The following is a 22,023-nucleotide window of genomic DNA, read 5'->3' as shown; positions in this document are numbered from 1 at the left end:
AAACGAAGCTGCTGGAAATTTTTATTGTTTTAACATTTGTCATGTATTCTAAATATTCTTTAAATTTTTTTAAACTGCCCCACACGGTAAAATTGGATTCAGTGCCTAGGATTATTATTATAGAGGAAAAATGTGAAAGGTTAACAAAATTTGGAATACTTTGTAAAGAAATAATAACACCCCTAATAACGCTTCATAATCTCACTGATCACTACAAATTTTAAAGGAAATGTATCACCTGTATTGTTTTTTTTGTGGGTTATCGTTTTTTAACTTTGATTACTCCACAGCCTTAGCCCGGGGTCACACATGCAAGAAATTCGGTTGGGTCTCGCAAGTCAATACCTGGCACTGCCGCCGTCACTCTGGACTGGTGCACTCAGCTGCATAGAAATACATGCAGACGCATGCTCCTCTCCCAATTGCCGGCGGCAGTGCCGGGTATTGACGTGCGAGACTCGTCCGAGTGACCCCATCCTTAGAGACACATACAATAACAAATCTGGCTTGTAGTCATCCTCCCTGGGTCCTGCGCTGTCTCTGTTGATCAACTGCAAGAATGACATCACATCTACGACACCACAGACACTTATATGACTCAGCGACTCGTACTGTCTACTTAGGCTTAAGTTGCCGAGCCATGTAATTGGCTGCAGCGGTTTTGAGTGTAGTAGATATGATGTCACTGCTGGACTGGTTGAGGGATAGCGGAGGGTGAGTAAAAGCTCAGTTCGCTATTTTATTGAACTACGGAATAATAAAAGTTAAAACCGGATAACCCCTTTATAATTCAAACCTGAAATTTAACATACTTATTACTTTTCATCTGTTTTTATTTTCTCATTTTAGATTTTTTAAATTCTTTTTTCTCTACACATAATTACAGGGGTAGCCTGCTTCCCTAAACTTCTGCTAGAGATATGCAGCTAAGGCTGTGTGCACACGCTGCGGATTATGTGCGGATTCATCCGCGCGGATTTTGTAAAATCCGCAGGTGAAACCGCAGGTCAAAAGACCTGCGGTTTTACCTGCGGATTGCTCTGCGGTTTTGCCCTGCGGTTTTTCATCTCCTCAATGGAGGAGATGGCAAACCGCAGGAGAATCCGCAGAAAGAATTGACAAATTCCGCACCGTCTGCATTGCGGTTTTTGATTCCCATAGGGAATCATGGTACTGTACACCGTAGCAAAAACTGCTGCGGGTCCGCAGCGGCCAAAACCGCTGCGGAACCGCAGCAAAATCCGCAGCGTGTGCACACAGCCTAAATGATTCTACAGGTAGAGATTGTAGCAGCTACATGGACCATAGGCAACAATAGTCTGAAGATGTTCATTGACTTATATGGGAGAGATTTCTACGCATGCTTAGTGGAGGATATTGTGCAGGGAGAGGGAGGAGGTAAGCTGTAGCCACCACCTACTGTTAATGGTGGGTGCTGTGTTACTTATACATAGATGATTGTAATTATATGAACTGTTTTATCTGCTGAAGATCTAGCAGTTCTCTTAATACTGAGCTTTGTATAACCTCACCCACATCACTGATTGGCGTGGTTGGACAACCTGGCAGCAGATCAAGTAGTCCTCTAGTGATAATCTCCCTCTGATAGAACAGTGATTTTATGAAAACTACACTGAGAAACCCAGTAAGTAACACATCACTGGAAACAAGGTCTCTGTACCTACAACATGGTGTTCTCAAATTAAGTAGCAAAAAACTGGTGAAAGATTCCCTTTAATATACTCTAGATAGTAATATGAAAAAAAAGTGTTAACATGTTTAACATAAAAAATTACTTTAAAATAAATGGTAGTATTCTGCACGAGTATATATGACCACTACAGTTCACAAATGTCTTCTTATTTCAATTTGTAAAGTAATCCCATTACCTGGTATCTGACCTCGGCATGTATAATAGAATTCCTTGCAATAGTCCTTGCACAAGGTTGGGAGCACTAGTTGCCTTTCGGATGTGTCGGTGCTCTCTGGAGGATGGAAGAGATTCTGGGCATGTGGTGAACAGTAGGCACATCTGATTTCCTCCAGGATTTTTGCACATTCTGTGTTGTTGGTAACTGAAAATATCTGCAAGTCACAAACCAGAAAAAAATAAGCACATGACACATGTTTCACTTGGGCAAATATTTAAAGCACAGCTTACAGAACAATAAAATGAAATACAGGGGAACATGCTGCTGGCACATTTTTTTTTCTGTAAAATCTATCTACAGAATGTCCACTCATATACAGAATTTAGGGAATTTTAACTAATTTTATGGTCAACTGCTGTATTTTTGTGAGGTTGTTTGGTTGCCCATAAAGAGCACTACAATTCTAAAGACAAAATGCATTACAATGAAGGTATATATGCAGGTGGGTTAAATACGCATGCTTTCGAGTGTTTGATCCTATTCCTGAAATGCCTACCTTGGAATTTTCTCCATAGGGGTTCATTTTTGAAGTGTTTTGGTTTTCTGTTAGTAAGGTATTGCTGTTAACTCATTTGTGACTTTATTTTGAAATGTAGATAACTTTACAATAGGTTTGAATCTAGTTAGTAATGCCTTTATTTTGAAGACATCATGCACATATGTAATACATGTTATTTACCAATGAAAGGGAACCTGTCAGGTTCAGATTCCCTATATAAGTAAAAGTGGAGCTTGTTAGAGGTGATCAATGTATTAATGGCATTGCACCCTGCTCTTCAGTCAACTGAACAGTGGGCATGACTGTAGAACAATTGCTGGAAAATTCAGTTGTAATATTGTTTTCTCCTCCCGCTAATGACTGCTTCTTAAGGTCCCGTCTCACATAGCGAGATCGCTGAAGCGTCACCAATTTTGTGACACAACAGTGATCTCGCCACATCTGACACATAGCGGCAACCGGCCCCCCCCGCTGGATATCGTTGATCGTGCTCGAATGTTCTGGGCCATTTTTTCATCGTCGGTGTCCCACTGGCCAGCATGCATCACTGTGTTTAACGCCAATGAGTGACCTCGTTGGCGACGCAGAACTCATGGACGCAGGCGTGTTGTGTGACAAGGTACCATAGAATTTTTTTTCTTCTCTTTGTATATGTACCCAACTACTGTCAATGTAATGCCTTTATGCATCTGTATCTGTACTTGTTCCTGCCTTGCTGCTGTAATGCTCTGAATTTCCCCATGGTGGGACGATTAAAGGATTATCTTATCTTATCTTAATCGTAGAGTTGGAAGGGACCTCCTGGGCCATCTGGTCCAACCCCCTGCTCAAAGCAAGATTCGCTAAATCATCCCAGTCAGATGTCTGTCCAGCCTCTGTTTGAAGACTTCCATTGAAGGCTTCCATTGTCCGCCAAGGTCATTATACAGATCGCTGTTGGATTGCTGCATCGTTGAAGAGATCTGCCTGTTTGACAGCTTACTAGCGACCATGTAGCGACGCACCAGCTATCCTTACCAGGTCATATCGTTGTCGGGATCGCTGGTGTGTAGCTATGTGAAGCGAGACCCTCAGACTAGGATCACACAACTGTTTTTCTCTCATCCAAGAAAATTGGTCCAATTATGCTAATCACACTCTGATCAAAATATGGTTCGATTTTCTCGAATGAGAATAAGAAAAAATAAACATTTTTTCATCTTCTCCATTCAGTTTGCCTTTGAAAATAAGGTCAAAGTGTGGTCTGTATTCTTCCACGGACCCATAGACACGAATGGCTGAATGTGAACCGATAACTCATGCATGCTGCAATTTTTTTCCTCAGACCCCTATAGTATGATATGGGGACAAGTGCTATCAATATGACGCATAGCACTTGTCTGATTTTTACTGTAGTGTTTACAAGCCCTTAGACATGCTTTGGATGCTAATTCTCACCTTTAACATGCTCCACTTTTAGTAAATAGGGAATATGAATCCGGCAGATTTCTTCCATGGTATAAAATGTTTCAGAGATTTACATTCATTTGGTCTTCAGAATATATTTAATAAGATTCTAAAAGCTGTAGACATCCATAAGCTGGACATTTTCTCATTTTTTGGCATTATCCAATGAGGACTGACATAATCTCAGAGGATTGATTACATACTCAATCTAAGAAAAATATTCAGGATTGAGAGTCCTCAGTAGTTGATACCTTTTAATGGCTAACTTTTCAGATGGTAATACATTGCAAGCTTTCGAGACTACTCAGGTCTCTTCATCAGGCTAGACTAATACAAAATCTGAAGTCACATATTTATGCACAATACAGCCTAGAAAAAATGCAATAGATAAGACAAGTGACGTGAAGCAGAACTATCAATATGGGAGAGGGAGAAACATAAATATAAACATTGGACCAGTTCATAGATAAGGAGTCTGGATGTTTTATGGTCCTCTGATTGGGGTCTAGTTCTGTGTTGCCCCGCAAGGTTTTAAAAGGAAATTCCTTAATTGATGTAAAAAGACATAAATCCATGCGACACATTCATTCCAGCACTGAGAGTGTCAAAGTTCGTCATAAATTTGTACTCCCAAACTCGTCTCTCTCTCTGAGATGTGAAGTTACCTTTCAATACCAGTAATTTCATATCCATGCTGCTGTGATCAGGGATACAGAAATGTTTTGCCACAGGTAGATCCATTCTTTTTTCTCTTATTGTGTGACGATGAGCATTCATCCTTGTTCTAAGCTTTTGCCCTGTCTCCCCCACATACAGACCCCCAGTTGGACATTTTAGCCATTAAAAGGTATCAACTACTGAGGACTCTCAATCCTGAATATTTTTCTATCTACTGGCTAACACGGTACAAAGATATACATCTTTCCTGTATACTCAATCTAGGGATCCAACATAAACCACATTGATGTGTTACAGTATGCTGGGGCCTTGAGACTCTTTTCATATTAAAGAATTTATTTTCATTTTTAAACAACGCAGAAGGGTCCCATTCAACAGAATATATCAAAGAAAATAGCTTAGCAGCCTCAACTGCACCATAAGTAGTAAATTTCAGGCATTGAAAAGTAAATATAATTGGAAGAGATAAGTCACTTCTTGGCAGAATGAAGTTCTTTCTATTGAACTGTCAAAGGAATTATTAATGAATGTTGTGGCCAGATAAAAAAAAATCCTTAAAATGTGAGATGTGGAATAGGGTTCCATAAATTGTCAAAATTCAACTACACTACTTTTTTTGTGTGCGTCTCTTGCTGTTCCAATCTTGTTCTGTGTGAGGTCTGTGGTGGAATTACCTTTCTGGAAGATTGATAGAGCCATCATTCCAGGTTTGGTTTCAATAAACTAATACTCTCTGTGAAGTCAATTATAACGCCTTAGGGCCCTATTTAACACATGAATTGCTGGATAGGCATGTGAGACATGCAACACTCCTTTGGGACACAGAGCTGTCCTTTTTGCTTTCTTTTTCTTGTCTTAGTACATCAGTCTCAAAGATCAAGAACCTTCTATGAAGTCAATGAACTTACCCAAGTCAATGAAACCCAGAAGGACACATGTAGGTGTTTATAAGACTGTGGCTCATTGCCTTTGCTACTGTAGAGCTGTTATTTGTCATACTTTTGGATGTATGTTGATATGTCCATTAGGTTAGTCATAGTTATAGATTCTGAACAATGGAAATCTGCGCTTTTGATGAGAACAACTATTTTTCCTGTGCCTAATTTTTCCTCAGTTGATGGTAGTTTACCAATAAAAATGGGTGTGCATGGTATTGACCATTGGAAAAATCACTAATATCATAAGAGATATCTAATGACCCAGTTCAAATAATAAAGATATAAAGGGAACCTGTCAGCAAGTTTTACATATAGAAGTAGAGGTATACCTACAAAGATGACTGTCCCCAATATTATATATGCTATGTAGAGATTGATGTGCCACTCATGAGAAATCTAGCTGAAGACCTTTATGCAAATCATGCCGAAAGCGCCCTAGAGGTGGGTCAATGTGCTTGTGAATCCTTCTACCCCCATGTGATTTTCCAGCCTGATTTGCATGTGGATCCTTTGCAAGATTTCTAAAGGCTTGCACAAGGAATCTCTAGGCAAAAGTTATCATTTTTAATGGGGGACTAGTTCCTATATAGCAGTATCATTATTACAATTATTTATTATTATAGCACCAATTTATTCCATGGCGCTTTACATGTGAGGAGGGGTGTATATGTAATAAAAACAAGTACAGTAATCTTAAACAATACAAGCCACGACTGGTACAGGAGGAGAGAGAACCCTGCCCGCTAGGGCTCACAATCTACAAGGGATGGGTGAGGATACAGTAGGCGAGGGTAGAGCTGGTCGTGCAGTGGTTTGGTGGTTACTGCAGGTTGTAGGTTTGTTGGAAGAGGTAGGTCTTCAGGTTCTTTTTGAAGGTTTCCACGGTATGCAAGAGTCTGATATGTTGTGATAGAGAGTTTCATAGTTGGGGGGATGCGCGGGAGATTGCATGCATATGAGTATAGAAGGAGATCATGTGAGGGTCGGAGGTTGCGTGTAGGTAAGTACCGGGAGACAAGGTCACAGACGTATGGAGGGCACAGGTTGTGGATGGCTTTGTATGCCATGGTTAGGGTTTTGAACTGGAGTCTTTGGGTAATGGGGAGCCAGTGCAGGGACAGAGGGGAGAGGCCGGGGAATAGCGGGGGGGGACAGGTGGATTAGTCGGGCAGCAGAGTTTAGGATAGATTGGAGGGTTGCGAGGGTGTTAGAGGGGATTTTCATATGTAAAGATATGATGAAAAATTCACTTTAAATAAAATATTTTGTCTATTGTGTTGTGGCCAAATCTTCAACTTCAGCTCAACACTAAGTTGACTGTAAATGAAAACACTTAAAGCCATATTCAAAAAGTCACTATTAACAGCCTTGAATCCATGAAGCCATTATTAGTCCTTAAGATGGCCATAAATATAAGTTTATTTTTGGCAGAAACTTACAATTTATGGTAGAACTAGATAATGAGCTGATGTGTCCGAAGCCCCCAGACTCTCCCCTGACTGATGGATTCCTTTACAGTGCAAATCTGTGCTAAAACGCATTAGCAATTAAGGTAGATTTTTCTCTCTCTAGTGAAAGTGAAGCAATGAGACCAAATGTATGTGCTCAGTGCAGACGTACATGCTAGAGATGTCTTAGCATCTAACGCTAATTGTCTGTGTTTGTTTACTGTAAACCAAATTGGACTGTGATCTGTTTGGATAAGGGATTTCCTCCTTCAATCCCTGTCAATGCACTTGTATATACTGCATTGTGTACACTGTTACCAGTGGAAACTTGTGGTTTTGGTCTCTCTATGTAACTTTTTTATAATATTACGTATACTGTCGTATATTCTGTGACAAGCCTTGCAACAAAACCTGTTGATTGACTGAAAGGTACTTTGAATTTTTTTTACGCTATCTTTTATGACTACTGTCCAAAATTCACTTCAGCTAGCAAAATTAAGTAAGATTCTAGATTTTATTGAAAAGTTGCTGATACAACCCATTGTTTTGTCCATAGAATGTCAGTTTCCTGTGTATATATGAACCTCTGAACCTGAACTGTATTATGAAAGGGTTCAAATTCAGTTTTAAGTGTGTAGGTAAATAAGTAATAATACCATGGTGGCTTTAACAAAAGAGTCTAGAAAACATTGTTTGTTTAGTCATGAGACTGACAAAAAGCTTTTGTCTCTAAAGAGCCAAAGCAAACAAATGAGTGTAAAAGAACACACTTAAAGCCATAGGCTGGAGTCACACATAGCGACTCACCGATATCAATGTGTCAGGATCGCTGGTGAATCGCTATGTGATCGCTGGTGAGCTGTCAAACAGACAGCTTCACCAGCGATCAGCACAGCGACGCCCAGCGCCCGGCGTCGCTGTGCACGTTAGTAACCAGCGCGCTGATGCAGGAGGCTGGTAACTAACGTACACATTGGGTATCCAAGGGACGCACGTCCCTTGGATACCCGATGTGTACATTAGTTACCAGCAGATCGCTGGTCTCCCGCCTGTCACACGCAGCGATGCGTGGTGGCCAGCGGGAGACCAGTGACCAAAAAAAGTCCTGGCTTTTCCTGCAGCGATCAGCGATACCGGCAGGGGGGCTGGTCGCTGATCGCTGTCACACACAGCGATCTCGCTGGTGAGATCGCTGTTGTGTCACAAAAATTGTGACTCAGCAGCGATCTCGCTAGCGAGATCGCTATGTGTGACGGGGCCTATTCTCAAGCACCAACTATTGACAGCCTTGGTTGTGAATCAATAAAGCCAGCACTAGGCCTAAAGGTGGCCAAACATATTAGATTAGTAGCAGCATCTAACTATATACGGCACTACTAGATAATCATATGAAGTGTCCGAAGCCCTCCAGACTCTCCCCTCGACAAATGATGGATAAGATAAGTTTGTTCCCATGAGAAATAAGCCCATCAGGAGGCATTTGATAGCTACTTCCTCCTTTCCTATTTAGAACACATGACAAATCGGTCTAATTGAGCGTGCATGTGTATTGGGGTAGTACTAAAGGTTGGGGGGCAATTATTAAGGCATTTAGTTCAGCTTTACTCAAACACCAACTATTGACAGCCTTGGCTCTGAATCCATGAATCCAGTACTCGGCCTAAAGGTGGCCAGAAATATTGGATAATTGTCGGCAGAATCTAACTATTTACGGCACTACAAGATAATCATATGAAGTGTCCGAAGCCCTCCAGATTCTCCCCTCAACAGATGATGGATCAGATAAGTTTATTCCCATGAGAAATAAGCCCAATAGGAGGCATCTGATAGCCACTTCCTCCACTTTTCCTACTGAGAACACATGCCTAATCAGTCTTATTGAGTGTGCATGTGTATTGCAGTGGTACTGAAAAAGGGGGGGGGCAGGTATTAAGGCATTTAGTTCAGCTTTACTCAAACACCAACTATTGACAACCTTGGCTCTGAATCCATGAAGCCAGTACTAGGCCTAAAGGTGGCCAGAAATAAATATTGGATTATTGAGAACACATGCCTAATCGGTCTTCTTCAGCATGCATGTGTATTGAGGAGGTACTGAAAGGGGGGTGCAGCTATTAAGGCATTTAGTTCAGCTTTAAGTGAACCAAGAAGCAGGTTTGGTTGGGCACAAAATAGATTAAACACATATGCAAGTGTACCTTAGATAGCTGTCGTTGGTTTAGCTGATCATTCGGCCGGCAGCAACATAACAACATAACAACAACATAGTTATTAAGGTTGAAGGGAGACTTTAAGTCCATCTAGTTCAACCCATATCCTATCCTAACATGTTGATCCAGAGGAAGGCAAAAAAACCCCATGTGGCAACAGTAAGCTTCACATTGGGGAAAAAAATTCCTTCCCGACTCCACATACGGCAATCAGACTAGCTCCCTGGATCAACGCAATATTAAGGAAACTAGTGTATATACCCTGTAATATTATACTTTCCAAGAAAGGCATCCAGTCCCTTCTTAAATTTTAGTACGGAATCACTCATTACAACATCATATGGCAGAGAGTTCCATAGTCTCACTGCTCTTACAGTAAAGAATCCACGTCTGTGAGTATGCTTAAACCTTCTTTCCTCCAGACGTAGAGTATGCCCCCTTGTCCCCGTCACAGGTCTAAGAGTAAAAAGATCATTAGAAAGGTCTTTGTATTGTCCCCGCATATATTTATACATTGTAATAAGATCACCCCGAAGCCTTCCGATTTTCCAAACTAAATAACCCCAAGTGTAATAACCTGTCTTGGTATTGCAGACCCCCTAGTTCCCTAATAACCTTGGTCGCTCTTCTCTGCACCCGCTCCAGTTCAGCCATGTCTTTCTTATACACCGGAGACCAGAACTGTACACAGTATTCTAAGTGTGGTCGCACTAGTGACTTATATAGAGGTAAAATTATGTTCTCCTCATGAGCATCTATGCCTCTTTTAATGCATCCCATTATTTTATTTGCCTTTGCAGCAGCTGCCTGACACTGGCCGCTAAATGCGAGTTTGTCGTCCACCCATACACCCAGGTCTTTTTCAGTGACTGTTTTGCCCAGTGTTTTACAATTAAGCACATAATTATACATCTTGTTCGTTCTACCCAAGTGCATGACCTTACATTTATCCCCATTAAAGCTCATTTGCCATTTATCAGCCCAAGTTTCTAGTTTACATAAATCCTCCTGTAATATAAAATTGTCCTCCTCTGTATTGATTACCCTGCAGAGTTTAGTGTCATCTGCAAATATTGAAATTCTACTCTCTATGCCCCCTACAAGGTCATTAATAAATATGTTAAAAAGAAGCGGGCCCAAAACTGAGCCCTGTGGTACCCCACTGCTAACTGTGACCCAGTCCGAGTGTGCTCCATTAATAACCACCCTTTGTTTCCTATCCCTGAGCCAGCTCTTAACCCACCTACACATATTTTCCCCTATCCCCATTGTTCTCATTTTATGTATCAACCTTTTGTGTGGCACCGTATCAAAAGCTTTTGAAAAGTCCATGTACACCACGTCCACTGCATTCCCTTGGTCCAGTTTGGAACTTACCTCTTCATAGAAGCTTATCAGATTAGTCTGACAGGAACGGTCCCTTGTAAACCCATGCTGATATTGGGTCATAAGGTTATTCTTCTCCAGATACTCCAGTATAGTATCTCTTAGAAAACCCTCCAGGATTTTACCCACAGTTGAGGTTAAACTTACTGGCCTATAATTTCCAAGTTCAGTTTTTGTCCCCTTTTTGAATATTGGCACCACATTTGCTATACGCCAGTCCTGTGGTACAGACCCTGTTATTATAGAATCTTTAAAGATTAAAAATAATGGTCTATCTATGACTGTGCTTAATTCCTGCAGTACTCGGGGGTGTATCCCATCCAGGCCCGGGGATTTGTCAATTTTAGTGATTTTTAGACGCCGCCGTACTTCCTGCTGGGTTAAGCAGGTGACATTTAACGGAGAATTTTTATCCCTGATCACGTTATCCGTCATGGGATTTTCTTGTGTAAATACTGTTGAAAAAAAGTCATTTAGCATATTGGCTTTTTCCTCATCCACCATTTCACCCAGACTATTTTTAAGGGGACCAACACTATCATTTTTTAGCTTCTTACTATTTATGTAGTTAAAGAAAATTTTGGGATTATTTTTACTTTCTCTGGCAATGAGTCTCTCTGTCTCAATCTTTGCTGTCTTGATTTGCTTTTTACAGAATTTATTTAATCTTCTGTATTTAGTTAATGCCTCATCACTACCTACTTGCTTTAATTCTCTAAATGCTTTATTTTTATCTCTTATTGCGCCCCTTACAGCTCTATTTAGCCATAGTGGTTTCCTCCTATTTCTAGCATGTTTATTCCCATACGGTATATATTGTGCACAGGTCCTATTCAGGATGCTAATAAACGTCTCCCATTTTCTTTGTATATTTTTATGTCTCAGGATATCGTCCCAATTAATTGCACCAAGATCATCTCTCATCCGTTGGAAATTTGCCTTCCTGAAGTTTAATGTCCTTGTAACCCCTCTACTACACATCTCATTAAAGGATACATGAAAACTTATTAATTTGTGATCACTATTACCCAAGTGACCCCCAACCCTTACATTTGATATGCGGTCTGGCCTGTTGGTTAATATTAGGTCTAGCAGTGCCCCCCCTCTTGTTGGGTCCTGAACCAGTTGTGAAAGGTAATTGTCTCTCATAGTAGTCATAGCAACGTCGCCCTGACTTCTCCATACACAGGAGCGCTCGTGGGTCCTATGAGAGAGCCTCTGCCAGACATCTCTGGCAGTGCCATATCTCAGGGAGAACAAAAGGATCATCAGTCAGAGATCAGACATGCTGTATCTTTATCTCCCCCAACGTCATCTGTCACGGACTCCCATACACAATAATGTCCACTAAACTCACTAATATAGATGGTTTAATGTGCATGAGGACCTTAATGATCAATTCCTACTAATGGAGAGGATACCCTAATAATGTTTTGGTACTATTCAATGGTGTGCTAGTCCATTTCAATTTTATGCAGGGGTGGCATTTATGTACATGTAATCAAAGTACATGTATCTAAGTACGCTGACAGTTATAACATGGCTGAATCTAACACGCATCTCTATTCTCTTCATACAGGTATTTAACTCTTTCCAGCAACTTCACTGAATCCTGCATGTGTTCAACCTCTATCATTCATCTTTGCAGCATATATAATGGTATATAGTTATTTCAACTCACCCTGCTTGTCCCCTTATGCTATTGAGGTCAAGTAACTTTTCAAAGTGGCTTATGATCCATGTAGGCCTGGACACTTGTTTATCTGCTAAATACATTTATTGTGTCCTGCAGTCCTAACTTAGTTTGATTGATTGCTAACGAGTAAGGAGAGGAAAAAAAAAAAAAAAGGAAGATCTTAGTAGTGGCCTTCTATAAATTCAGAGCTAGCCTGGGAAAGGCATTTATGCAGGGGTGGCATTTATGTACATGTAATCAAAGTACATGTATCTAAGTACGCTGACAGTTATAACATGGCAGGAGACAGGTAAGACAAATAAATAAATCTCTTCCCTGTACACTTGGGCAACCCCAAATATTTACCATAGGCATTTGTATAATTTATATCATGGCCGCTGCATTTACACACATCCACTGCCCTGGTATTAACTCTCTACACTCCGTCCATATTGGCCCCTCACTCCTTTCCTCTCCTATGTATAGCACTCACGCTCTTTTCACATTGCTAAATTGCACAGATCCATTCAGTCCCACCATTCAACATAAGAGACGCTCTCACAAATCACTTAACCATCTGCTCACTCTTTCTATCCTCCTTCTCCTAGTCGCAGGAGACATTGCTCCCAACCCTGGTCCCCCATGTTATAGAAAGTCAAACCCCCCAACTGCTACACTCAGAAACCCCTCTAATCTTATTAATATTCCCTGCATGCCATCTGTCTCTCTTAATTGTGCACTTTGGAATTCTCACTCAGTGTGTAACAAACTCTCCTTCACTCATGACTTTTTCCTTTCTAATTCTCTTAACCTCCTGGCTCTTACTGAAACCTAGATCCAGCAGTCAGACACTACCGCTGCTGCTGCTCTTTCATACGGGGGACTACACTTCTCTCATACCCCAAGATCAGACAATAGAGCAGGTGGAGGCATTGGTCTGCTCCTATCATCAAAATGTACCTTTCAGGTTATCTCTCAAGTACCCTCACTTGTCTTTCCTTCTCTTGAGGTCCATGCCGTCAGACTCTACACCCCCTTCTCTATGCGAGTGGCGGTGGTATATCGTCCTCCCGGCCCCTCCCATCAGTTCCTGGATCATTTTGCCACTTGGCTTCCACATTTTCTCTCCTGTGACATCCCTACCCTCATCATGGGAGATTTCAACATCCCCATTGCTCTTCCCCTCTCCCCATCTGCTACTCACCTTTTATCTCTAACCTCCTCATTTGGCCTTTTGCAGCTACTAATTCTCCAATGCATGAAGACGGGAACTCCCTCGACTTGGTCTTCTCTCGGCTTTGTGCAGTGGATGATTTTGCAAACTCCCCTCTCCCACTCTCTGACCACAACCTTCTCTCATTCTCTATCAAGAACTGCCAGGCTGCTCAGGTCACCCCCACTGTCCATATTTATAGAAACATACAGGCCATTAACACCCAGAAACTTATGAAGAACTTGCAGTCTTCATTGGCCCCTATCTCCTCCCTTTCATGTCCTGATTCTGCATTGAAGCATTACAATGTAACACTTCAAAGTGCCCTGGATGAATTTGCTCCTCCTATACATAGAACACCACAACACAGATGGCGACAACCCTGGCACACCCTGCAAACACGATTCCTGCAGCGGTGCTCAAAGGTGCGCCGAAAGTCTGTGGAGAAAATCCAACCTACCCGAAGATATCATCCATTATAAGTTTATGCTTCGAACATACAACACTGCCCTTCACCTCTCAAAACAAACCTATTTCAACACCCTCATCACTTCACTGTCCAATAACCCTAAACGTCTCTGACACTTTTCATGCTCTACTCAACCCAAGAGTACAGGCCCCTACCATGGAGCTTAAGCTGACGATCTGGCCAATTACTTCAAAGAAAAAAATTGACCAGATCCGACAGGAAATTATCTCCCAGTCACCTCATACCATGCACTGTCCTCCCTCCCCCACTGCATCTAGCTCACTCTCTGACTTTGAACTACTCACAGAAGAAGTAAGCAGGCTCCATTTCCATCACATCTACTCTAGACCCTTTCCCCTGCTGTCACCCCTCACCTAACTAAAATATTTAACCTCTCTCTTCTGGTATCTTTCCCTCCTCATTTAAGCATGCCATCATACATCCACTACTTAAAAAACAATCCCTCGACCAAAACTGTGCCGCTAACTATAGACCTGTTTCTAATCTTCCCTTCATCTCTAAACTCCTGGAACGCCTGGTCCACTCCCGTCTTATCCGCTATCTCTCAGAAAACTCTCTTCTCGACCCTCTCCAATCCGGTTTCCGCTCTTTACATTCTACTGAAACTGCCCTCACTAAAGTCTCTAATGATCTACTAACAGCTAAATCAAATAGTCATTACTCCATGCTAATTCTCTTGGATCTCTCTGCAGCATTCGACACTGTGGATCATCAGCTCCTCCTCACTATGCTCCGTTCCATTGGCCTCAAGGACACCGTTCTCTCCTGGTTTTCCTCCTATCTCTCTGACCACTCCTTTACTGTATCTTTTTCTGGCTCCTCTTCCTCTCATCTTCCCCTTACTGTTGAGGGGGCCTAGGACTGATCCTTGAGGAACCCCCTCTTCTTTTGGTTACTGCCCCTATTGGTCAAACAATCAGTAGATTTGGTTTCCAGTACCATCTCTATGCTGACGGCACCCAATTATACGCTTCTTCTCCTGACATCATGCCAGCCTTTCTAGAAAACACCGGCAATTGTCTAAACACTGTGTCTAACATCATGTCCTCACTATATCTGAAACTGAACCTGTCAAAGACTGAACACCTTGTGTTTCCTCCCGCTACTAATGTACCTATACCCGACATTGCCATTTCCGTGTGTGGTTCTACTATTACTCCCCAGCAACATGCCCGCTGTCTTGGGGTCATACTTGACTCTGAGCTTTCCTTTGTCACCCACATCCGATCACTGGCTCGCTCTTGTTATCTGCACCTCAAAAACATTTCTAGAATTCGACCTTTTCTTACTATTGACTCTGCAAAAACTCTTACTGTTTCTCTTATTCATTCTCGTCTCGACTATTGTAACTCCCTTCTAATCAGTCTCCCTCTTACCAAACTCTCCCCCCTCCAATCTGTCTTGAATGCAGCTGCCAGGATCATATTCCTCGTCAATCGTTACACCGATACCTCTACCTTGTGCCAGTCATTACACTGGCTACCCATCCACTCCAGAATCCAGTACAAACTTATTACCCTCACCCACAAAGCTCTTCATTGCTCAGCACCACCCTACATCTCCTCCCTTGTTTCAGTATACCATCCTACCCGCGCCCTGCGTTCTGCTGATGACCTGAGGTTAGCATCCTCAATAATCAGAACCTCCACTCCCGTCTTCAAGACTATACACGTGCTGCGCCAAATCTTTGGAATGCACTTCCCAGGTCAATACGATTAGTCCCCAATTCCCACAATTTTAAGTGTGCCCTGAAAACGCATTTATTCAGACTGGCCTACCGCCTCAACACATTAACCTAATCTATCCCTATGTGGCACAGCCAAAAGTTTTTTACCATAACCAGTTTCCCTGCATCATGTTCCCACATGCTTTATGCATCCATTAGCCCTCTGCATCCATACTGTTACATACTTAACATTATGGCTGGTCCATACAATCAGGGCAACTGTTACCACCCACCTTTCGTGTCTCCCCTTTTTTCCTCATAGATTGCAAGCAGGGCCCTCATTCCTCTTGGTATCTGTTATGATCTATGTGATTATTGTTATGCTGTAATGTATATTGTCTGTACAAGTCCCCTCTGAAATGTAAAGTGCTGCGGAATATGTCAGCGCTATAGAAATAAAATTTATTATTTATTATTATTATTATTCAATGGTGAAGCAGCACAACCTGTTTTCCAGCTTTTCGTTATCTATGTGACTGAAGGCTAGTTTAGATGATAATTGGGTCCAATCACCTTCTGGGACTGTGTATCAATTATATACTTCATTGGCTAACTTACAATGAATCCTCTTCATACAGGTAACCAGCTTTTCCAATCTCTGCTCTGAATCCACTCCTGTGTCTCCATTCAATGTCAGCAAGCAGTTAATCCTGAATGCTATCTCTGTGTTTTCAACTCTGCAAGCTTCTATATGGTAACCAGCTTTTCCAATCTCTGCTCTGAATCCACTCCTGTGTCTCCATTCAATGTCAGCAAGCAGTTAATCCTGAATGCTATCTCTGTGTTTTCAACTCTGCAAGCTTCTATATGGTATATAGTTTTTTTCAACTTACTCTGCTTGTCCCCTTATGTTGTGAGGTCAAGAAACTTTTCAAAGTGCTTTATGATCCATGTAGTGCTGGACATGTGTTTATTTGACCACAACATTTTATTGGGTCCTGGTGTCTCAATTTAGTGTGATTGATTAACGAGAAGAGAGAGAGCCCAAAAAAAAAAGTTCTAAGTCTTATCCTCCTATATATTCAGACATAGCTTGGGGATAGCATTTATGCAGGGGGCATTTATGCACACTTTATCCAAGTACAGTTTATCAAAGTACTGGCAGTTATAACATGGCAGTTAGATAGGGCAGGAGACAGGTAAGACATTTATATACATCTACTCCCTGTACATTTGGAGTACAACAAATATATACCATATGCATTTGTGTAATTTTAATCCTGGCCGCTGCATTCACACACATCAACCGCCCTGGCATTAACTCTCTACACTCCATCCACATTGGCCCCTCGCTTCTTTCCTCTCCTATGTATAGCACTCATGCTCTTTTCACGTTGTTAAACTGCACAGATCCAGTCAGTCCCACCATTCAACATCAGAGACGCTCTCACAAATCACTTAACCATCTGCTCACTCTTTCTACCCTCCTTCTCCTAGTCGCAGGAGACATTGCTCCCAACCCTGGTCCCCCATGTTATAGAAAGTCAAACCCCCCAACTGCTACACTCAGAAACCCCTCTAATCTTATTAATATTCCCTGCATGCCATCTGTCTCTCTTAATTGTGCACTTTGGAATTCTCGCTCAGTGTGTAACAAACTCTCCTTCATTCATGACTTTTTCCTTTCTAATTCTCTTAACCTCCTGGCTCTTACTGAAACCTGGATCCAGCAGTCAGACAATACCGCTGCTGCTGCTCTTTCATACGGGGGGCTTCACTTCTCTCATACCCCAAGATCAGACAATAGAGCTGGTGGAGGCGTTGGTCTGCTCCTATCACCAAAATGTACCTTTCAGGTTATCCCTCAAGTACCCTCACTTGTCTTCCCTTCTTTTGAGGTCCATGCCGTCAGACTCTACACCCCCTTCTCCATGCGAGTGGCGGTGGTGTATCGTCCTCCCGGCCCCTCCCATCAGTTCCTGGATCATTTTGCCACTTGGCTTCCACATTTTCTCTCCTGTGACATCCCTACCCTCATCATGGGTGATTTCAACATCCCCATTGCTCTTCCCCTCTCCCCATCTGCTACTCACCTTTTATCTCTAACCTCCTCATTTGGCCTTTCGCAGCTTACTAATTCTCCAACGCATGAAGACGGAAACTCCCTCGATTTGGTCTTCTCTCGGCTTTGTGCAGTGGATGATTTTGCAAACTCCGCTCTCTGACCACAATCTTCTTTCATTCTCTATCAAGAACTGCCAGGCTGCTCAGGTCACCCCCACTGTCCAGACTTATAGAAACATACAGGCCATTAACACCCAGAAACTTATGAAGAACTTGCAGTCTTCATTGGCCCCTATCTCCTCCCTCTCACGTCCTGATTCTGCATTGAAGCATTACAATGAAACACTTCAAAGTGCCCTGGATGAATTTGCACCCCCTATAAATAGAACACCACAACGCAGACGGCGACAACCCTGGCACACGGTGCAAACACGTTTCCTGCAGCGGTGCTCCAGGTGCGCCGAACGTCTGTGGAGAAAATCCAATCTACCCGAAGATTTCATCCATTTTAAGTTTATGCTTAGAACATACAACACTGCCCTTCACCTCTCCAAACAAACCTATTTCAACACCCTCATCACCTCACTGTCCAATAACCCGAAACGTCTCTTTGACACTTTTCATTCTCTACTCAATCCAAGAGTACAGGCCCCAACCACGGAGCTCCGAGCTGACGATCTGGCCAATTACTTCAAAGAAAAAATTGACCAGATTCGACAGGAAATTATCTCCCAATCACCTCATACCATGCACCGTCCTCCCTCCCCCACTGCATCTAACTCACTCTCTGATTTTGAACCAGTCACAGAAGAAGAAGTAAGCAGGCTCCTTGCATCTTCTCACCCAACTACTTGCACCAGTGACCCATTTCCGTCACAGCTCCTTCAGTCCCTTTCCCCTGCTGTCACCCCTCACCTAACTAAAATATTTAACCTCTCTCTCTCTTCTGGTATTTTTCCCTTCTCATTTAAGCATGCCATCATACATCCACTACTTAAAAAACCATCCCTCGACCAAAACTGTGCCGCTAACTATAGACCTGTCTCTAATCTTCCCTTCATCTCTAAACTCCTGGAACGCCTGGTCCACTCCCGTCTTATCCGCTATCTCTCAGAAAACTCTCTTCTCGACCCTCTCCAATCCGGTTTCCGCTCTTTACACTCCACTGAAACTGCCCTCACTAAAGTCTCTAATGATCTGCTAACAGCTAAATCAAATGGTCATTACTCCATGCTAATTCTCTTGGATCTCTCTGCAGCATTCGACACTGTGGATCATCAGCTCCTCCTCACTATGCTCCGTTCCATTGGCCTCAAGGATACCGTTCTCTCCTGGTTCTCCTCCTATCTCTCCGACCGCTCCTTTACTGTATCTTTTGCCGGTTCCTCCTCCTCTCATCTTCCCCTTACTGTTGGGGTCCCCCAAGGATCGGTTCTAGGTCCCCGCCTCTTCTCCTTGTACACTGCCCCTATTGGTCAAACAATCAGTAGATTTGGTTTCCAGTACCATCTCTATGCTGATGACACCCAATTATACGCTCCTTCTCCTGACATCACGCCAGCCTTTCTAGAAAACACCGGCGATTGTCTAAACGCTGTGTCTAATATCATGTCCTCACTATATCTGAAACTGAACCTGTCAAAGACTGAACTCCTGGTGTTTCCTCCCTCTACTAATGTACCTATACCCGACATTGCCATTTCTGTGTGTGGTTCCACTATTACTCCCCAGCAACAGGCCCGCTGTCTTGGGGTCATACTTGATTCCGAGCTTTCCTTTGCCCCCCACATTCGATCACTGGCTCGCTCTTGTCATCTGCACCTCAAAAACATTTCTAGAATTCGACCTTTTCTTACCTTTGACTCTGCAAAAACTCTTACTGTTTCTCTTATTCATTCTCGTCTCGACTATTGTAACTCTCTTCTAATCGGTCTCCCTCTTACCAAACTCTCCCCCCTCCAATCTGTCTTGAATGCTGCAGCCAGGATCATATTCCTCACCAATCGTTACACTGATGCCTCTACCTTGTGCCAGTCATTACACTGGCTACCCATCCACTCCAGAATTCAGTATAAACTTATTACCCTCACTCACAAAGCCCTCCATGGCTCAGCACCACCCTACATCTCCTCCCTTGTTTCAGTATACCACCCTACCCGCGCCCTCCATTCTGCTGATGACCTGAGATTAGCATCCTCAATAGTCAGAACCTCCCACTCCCGTCTCCAAGACTTTACACGTACCGCACGGAATGCACTTCCCAGGTCAATACGATCAGTCCCCAATCCCCACAATTTTAAGCGTGTCCTGAAAACGCATTTATTCAGACTGGCCTACCACCCCAACACATTAACCTAATCTATCCCTGTGTGGCAGAGCCAAAAGTTTTACCATAACCAGGTTCCCCGCATCATGTTCCCACATGCTTTATGCCTCCATTATCCCTCTGTGTCTGTACTGTTACACACTTAACATTATGACTGGTCCATACAATCAGGGTAACTGTTACCACCCACCTTTCGTGTCTCCCTCTTTCCTCATAGACTGTAAGCTTGCGAGCAGGGCCCTCTTTCCTCTTGGTATGTGTTATAATCTACTGTATGTGATTATTGTTATGCTGTAATGTCTATTGTCTGTACAAATCCCCTCTGAAATGTAAAGTGCTGCGGAATATGTCGGCGCTATAAAAATAAAATTTATTATCCTCCTAAAGGCCCACTGATTATTGCAGAGATTCGCAAATTACAAAAGAATTCTAAACTCTAATGTAGCAAAAAAAAAAAAAAAAATAATAATAAGGGATTAGGGCATGAATCTACGCATGCTCTAAAGTCTAAATCATCTGTTTGCAGTACATTTCAATCACGGCCTAACCTCCGTGGTCCTGGAACACTATAAACATGGAGCTTTACCCATGCCTGGAATCATAAATTGCTCCTGGTCACTGGAGAATAATGGACAAACTGACACTAAAACCTGCAGCAAGACAGTTCTCACTCATCTGGGATAAGAAAAGGGGCCTGGCCCAATTTTTCCCTGAAAAGGCAAGAACATTTGGACAGAGCGCAGGGGCTGAAGGAGAATGATGTTCTCCAGTTTCACCCATTAGTGAACCAACTAACAAACACAATGGTGTTGTTATTCTTTTGCCATAAGCAACAAGACTCTGTGTGTGGGCAGCAGTTTAGTGAGGAGGAGGAGGAGAAGTCGACCCCTTTTTGTCCTATTGATTTTGTTCTATTTGCATGACTTGAGCAAATTAAATGATGCAATATGGCTTTTTGTTACAAAACAAAGTGAAAGATACCACCCAGACACATATGTTGATTCGTAGAAGTTGTTTACATGAGAATAGAATGAAATCTACCGTGAACTAAGCATAAAAATTTGATTCAGCAATGGCCATTTTTCTTTACTGAGCTTGGGCCAGAAAGGCTGAAACACAAGTTTTCCGAAAGTCTCTCAGGCCTTGACAACAACATACCGTACTTGCCACTGAGGAATTCTTAATTAAACTAAAAAACAGGGTAGAGAAAAAGGGACACCTGATGGTTTATTTCACGTGCACTGATTCTTAATGAAATGATTTGTTAACACCAATGCAGATAAATGCACAATACAAAGGGCACATTTAACACAGTCTCCATTCAGGAATCTGTTTTCCATTGTCAAGTCAAAGCTACAAACCAATCTAAGGCTATGTTCACATGTCTAGTAATCAGTTTGAATCCGTTAGAATGGATCCAGAAGCAATCTGTTGACAATAAAGTTGTGCAGATAAAACTTTTTTGTCAACCTGAAAAAACTGTTTTTTTTTCACATATAAGTCTATGGAAAACAGATCCGTTAATTAGCCATCCGTTTATCTTTTATTTGAAAAGGATCTGTTTTTAAGTAGTATATGTTGTGTTCCATTATACATGTCCAGTAGTATATGCTGTGTTCCATTATACATGTCCAGTAGTATATGTTAAATTCCATTATATGTATCCAGTAATATATGCTGTGTCCCATTATACATGTCCAGTAGTATACAGTATGTTGTTTTCTATTATACATGTTCAGTAGTATATGCAAAGTTCCATTATACACGTTCAGTAGTATATGCTGTGTTCCATTATACATGTCCAGTAGTATATGTTGTGTCCCATTATACATGTTCAGTAGTATATGCTGTGTCCCATTATACATGTTCAGTAGTATATGCTGTGTCCCATTATACATGTCCAGTAGTATATGCTGTGTCCCATTATACATGTCCAGTAGTATATGCTGTGTCCCATTATACATGTCCAGTAGTATATGTTGTGTCCCATTATACATGTTCAGTAGTATATGCTGTGCTCCATTATACACGTTCAGTAGTATATGCTGTGTTC

The 22,023-nt window shown here is 42.1% G+C and overlaps 1 protein-coding gene across 1 annotated transcript in view; it reads right to left on the bottom strand.

Moving 5' to 3' along the window:
- The window catches only part of HHIP (hedgehog interacting protein), a 148,367-nt gene that overhangs the window by 119,277 nt on the left and 7,067 nt on the right, over window positions 1-22,023 (bottom strand). The window contains exon 2 of the mRNA XM_073549789.1: window positions 1,890-2,085. Coding sequence (XP_073405890.1) covers window positions 1,890-2,085 — 196 coding nt within the window. The remainder of the gene's footprint in view (window positions 1-1,889; window positions 2,086-22,023) is intronic.

The sequence above is a fragment of the Dendrobates tinctorius genome, unplaced genomic scaffold, assembly GCF_039654945.1.
Source record: "Dendrobates tinctorius isolate UK_male_01 unplaced genomic scaffold, ASM3965494v1 ptg000161l, whole genome shotgun sequence".
NCBI lineage: Eukaryota > Metazoa > Chordata > Amphibia > Anura > Dendrobatidae > Dendrobates > Dendrobates tinctorius.
The sequence above is the reverse complement of the archived record's forward strand: the minus strand, read 5'-3'. Positions and strand labels throughout refer to the sequence as shown.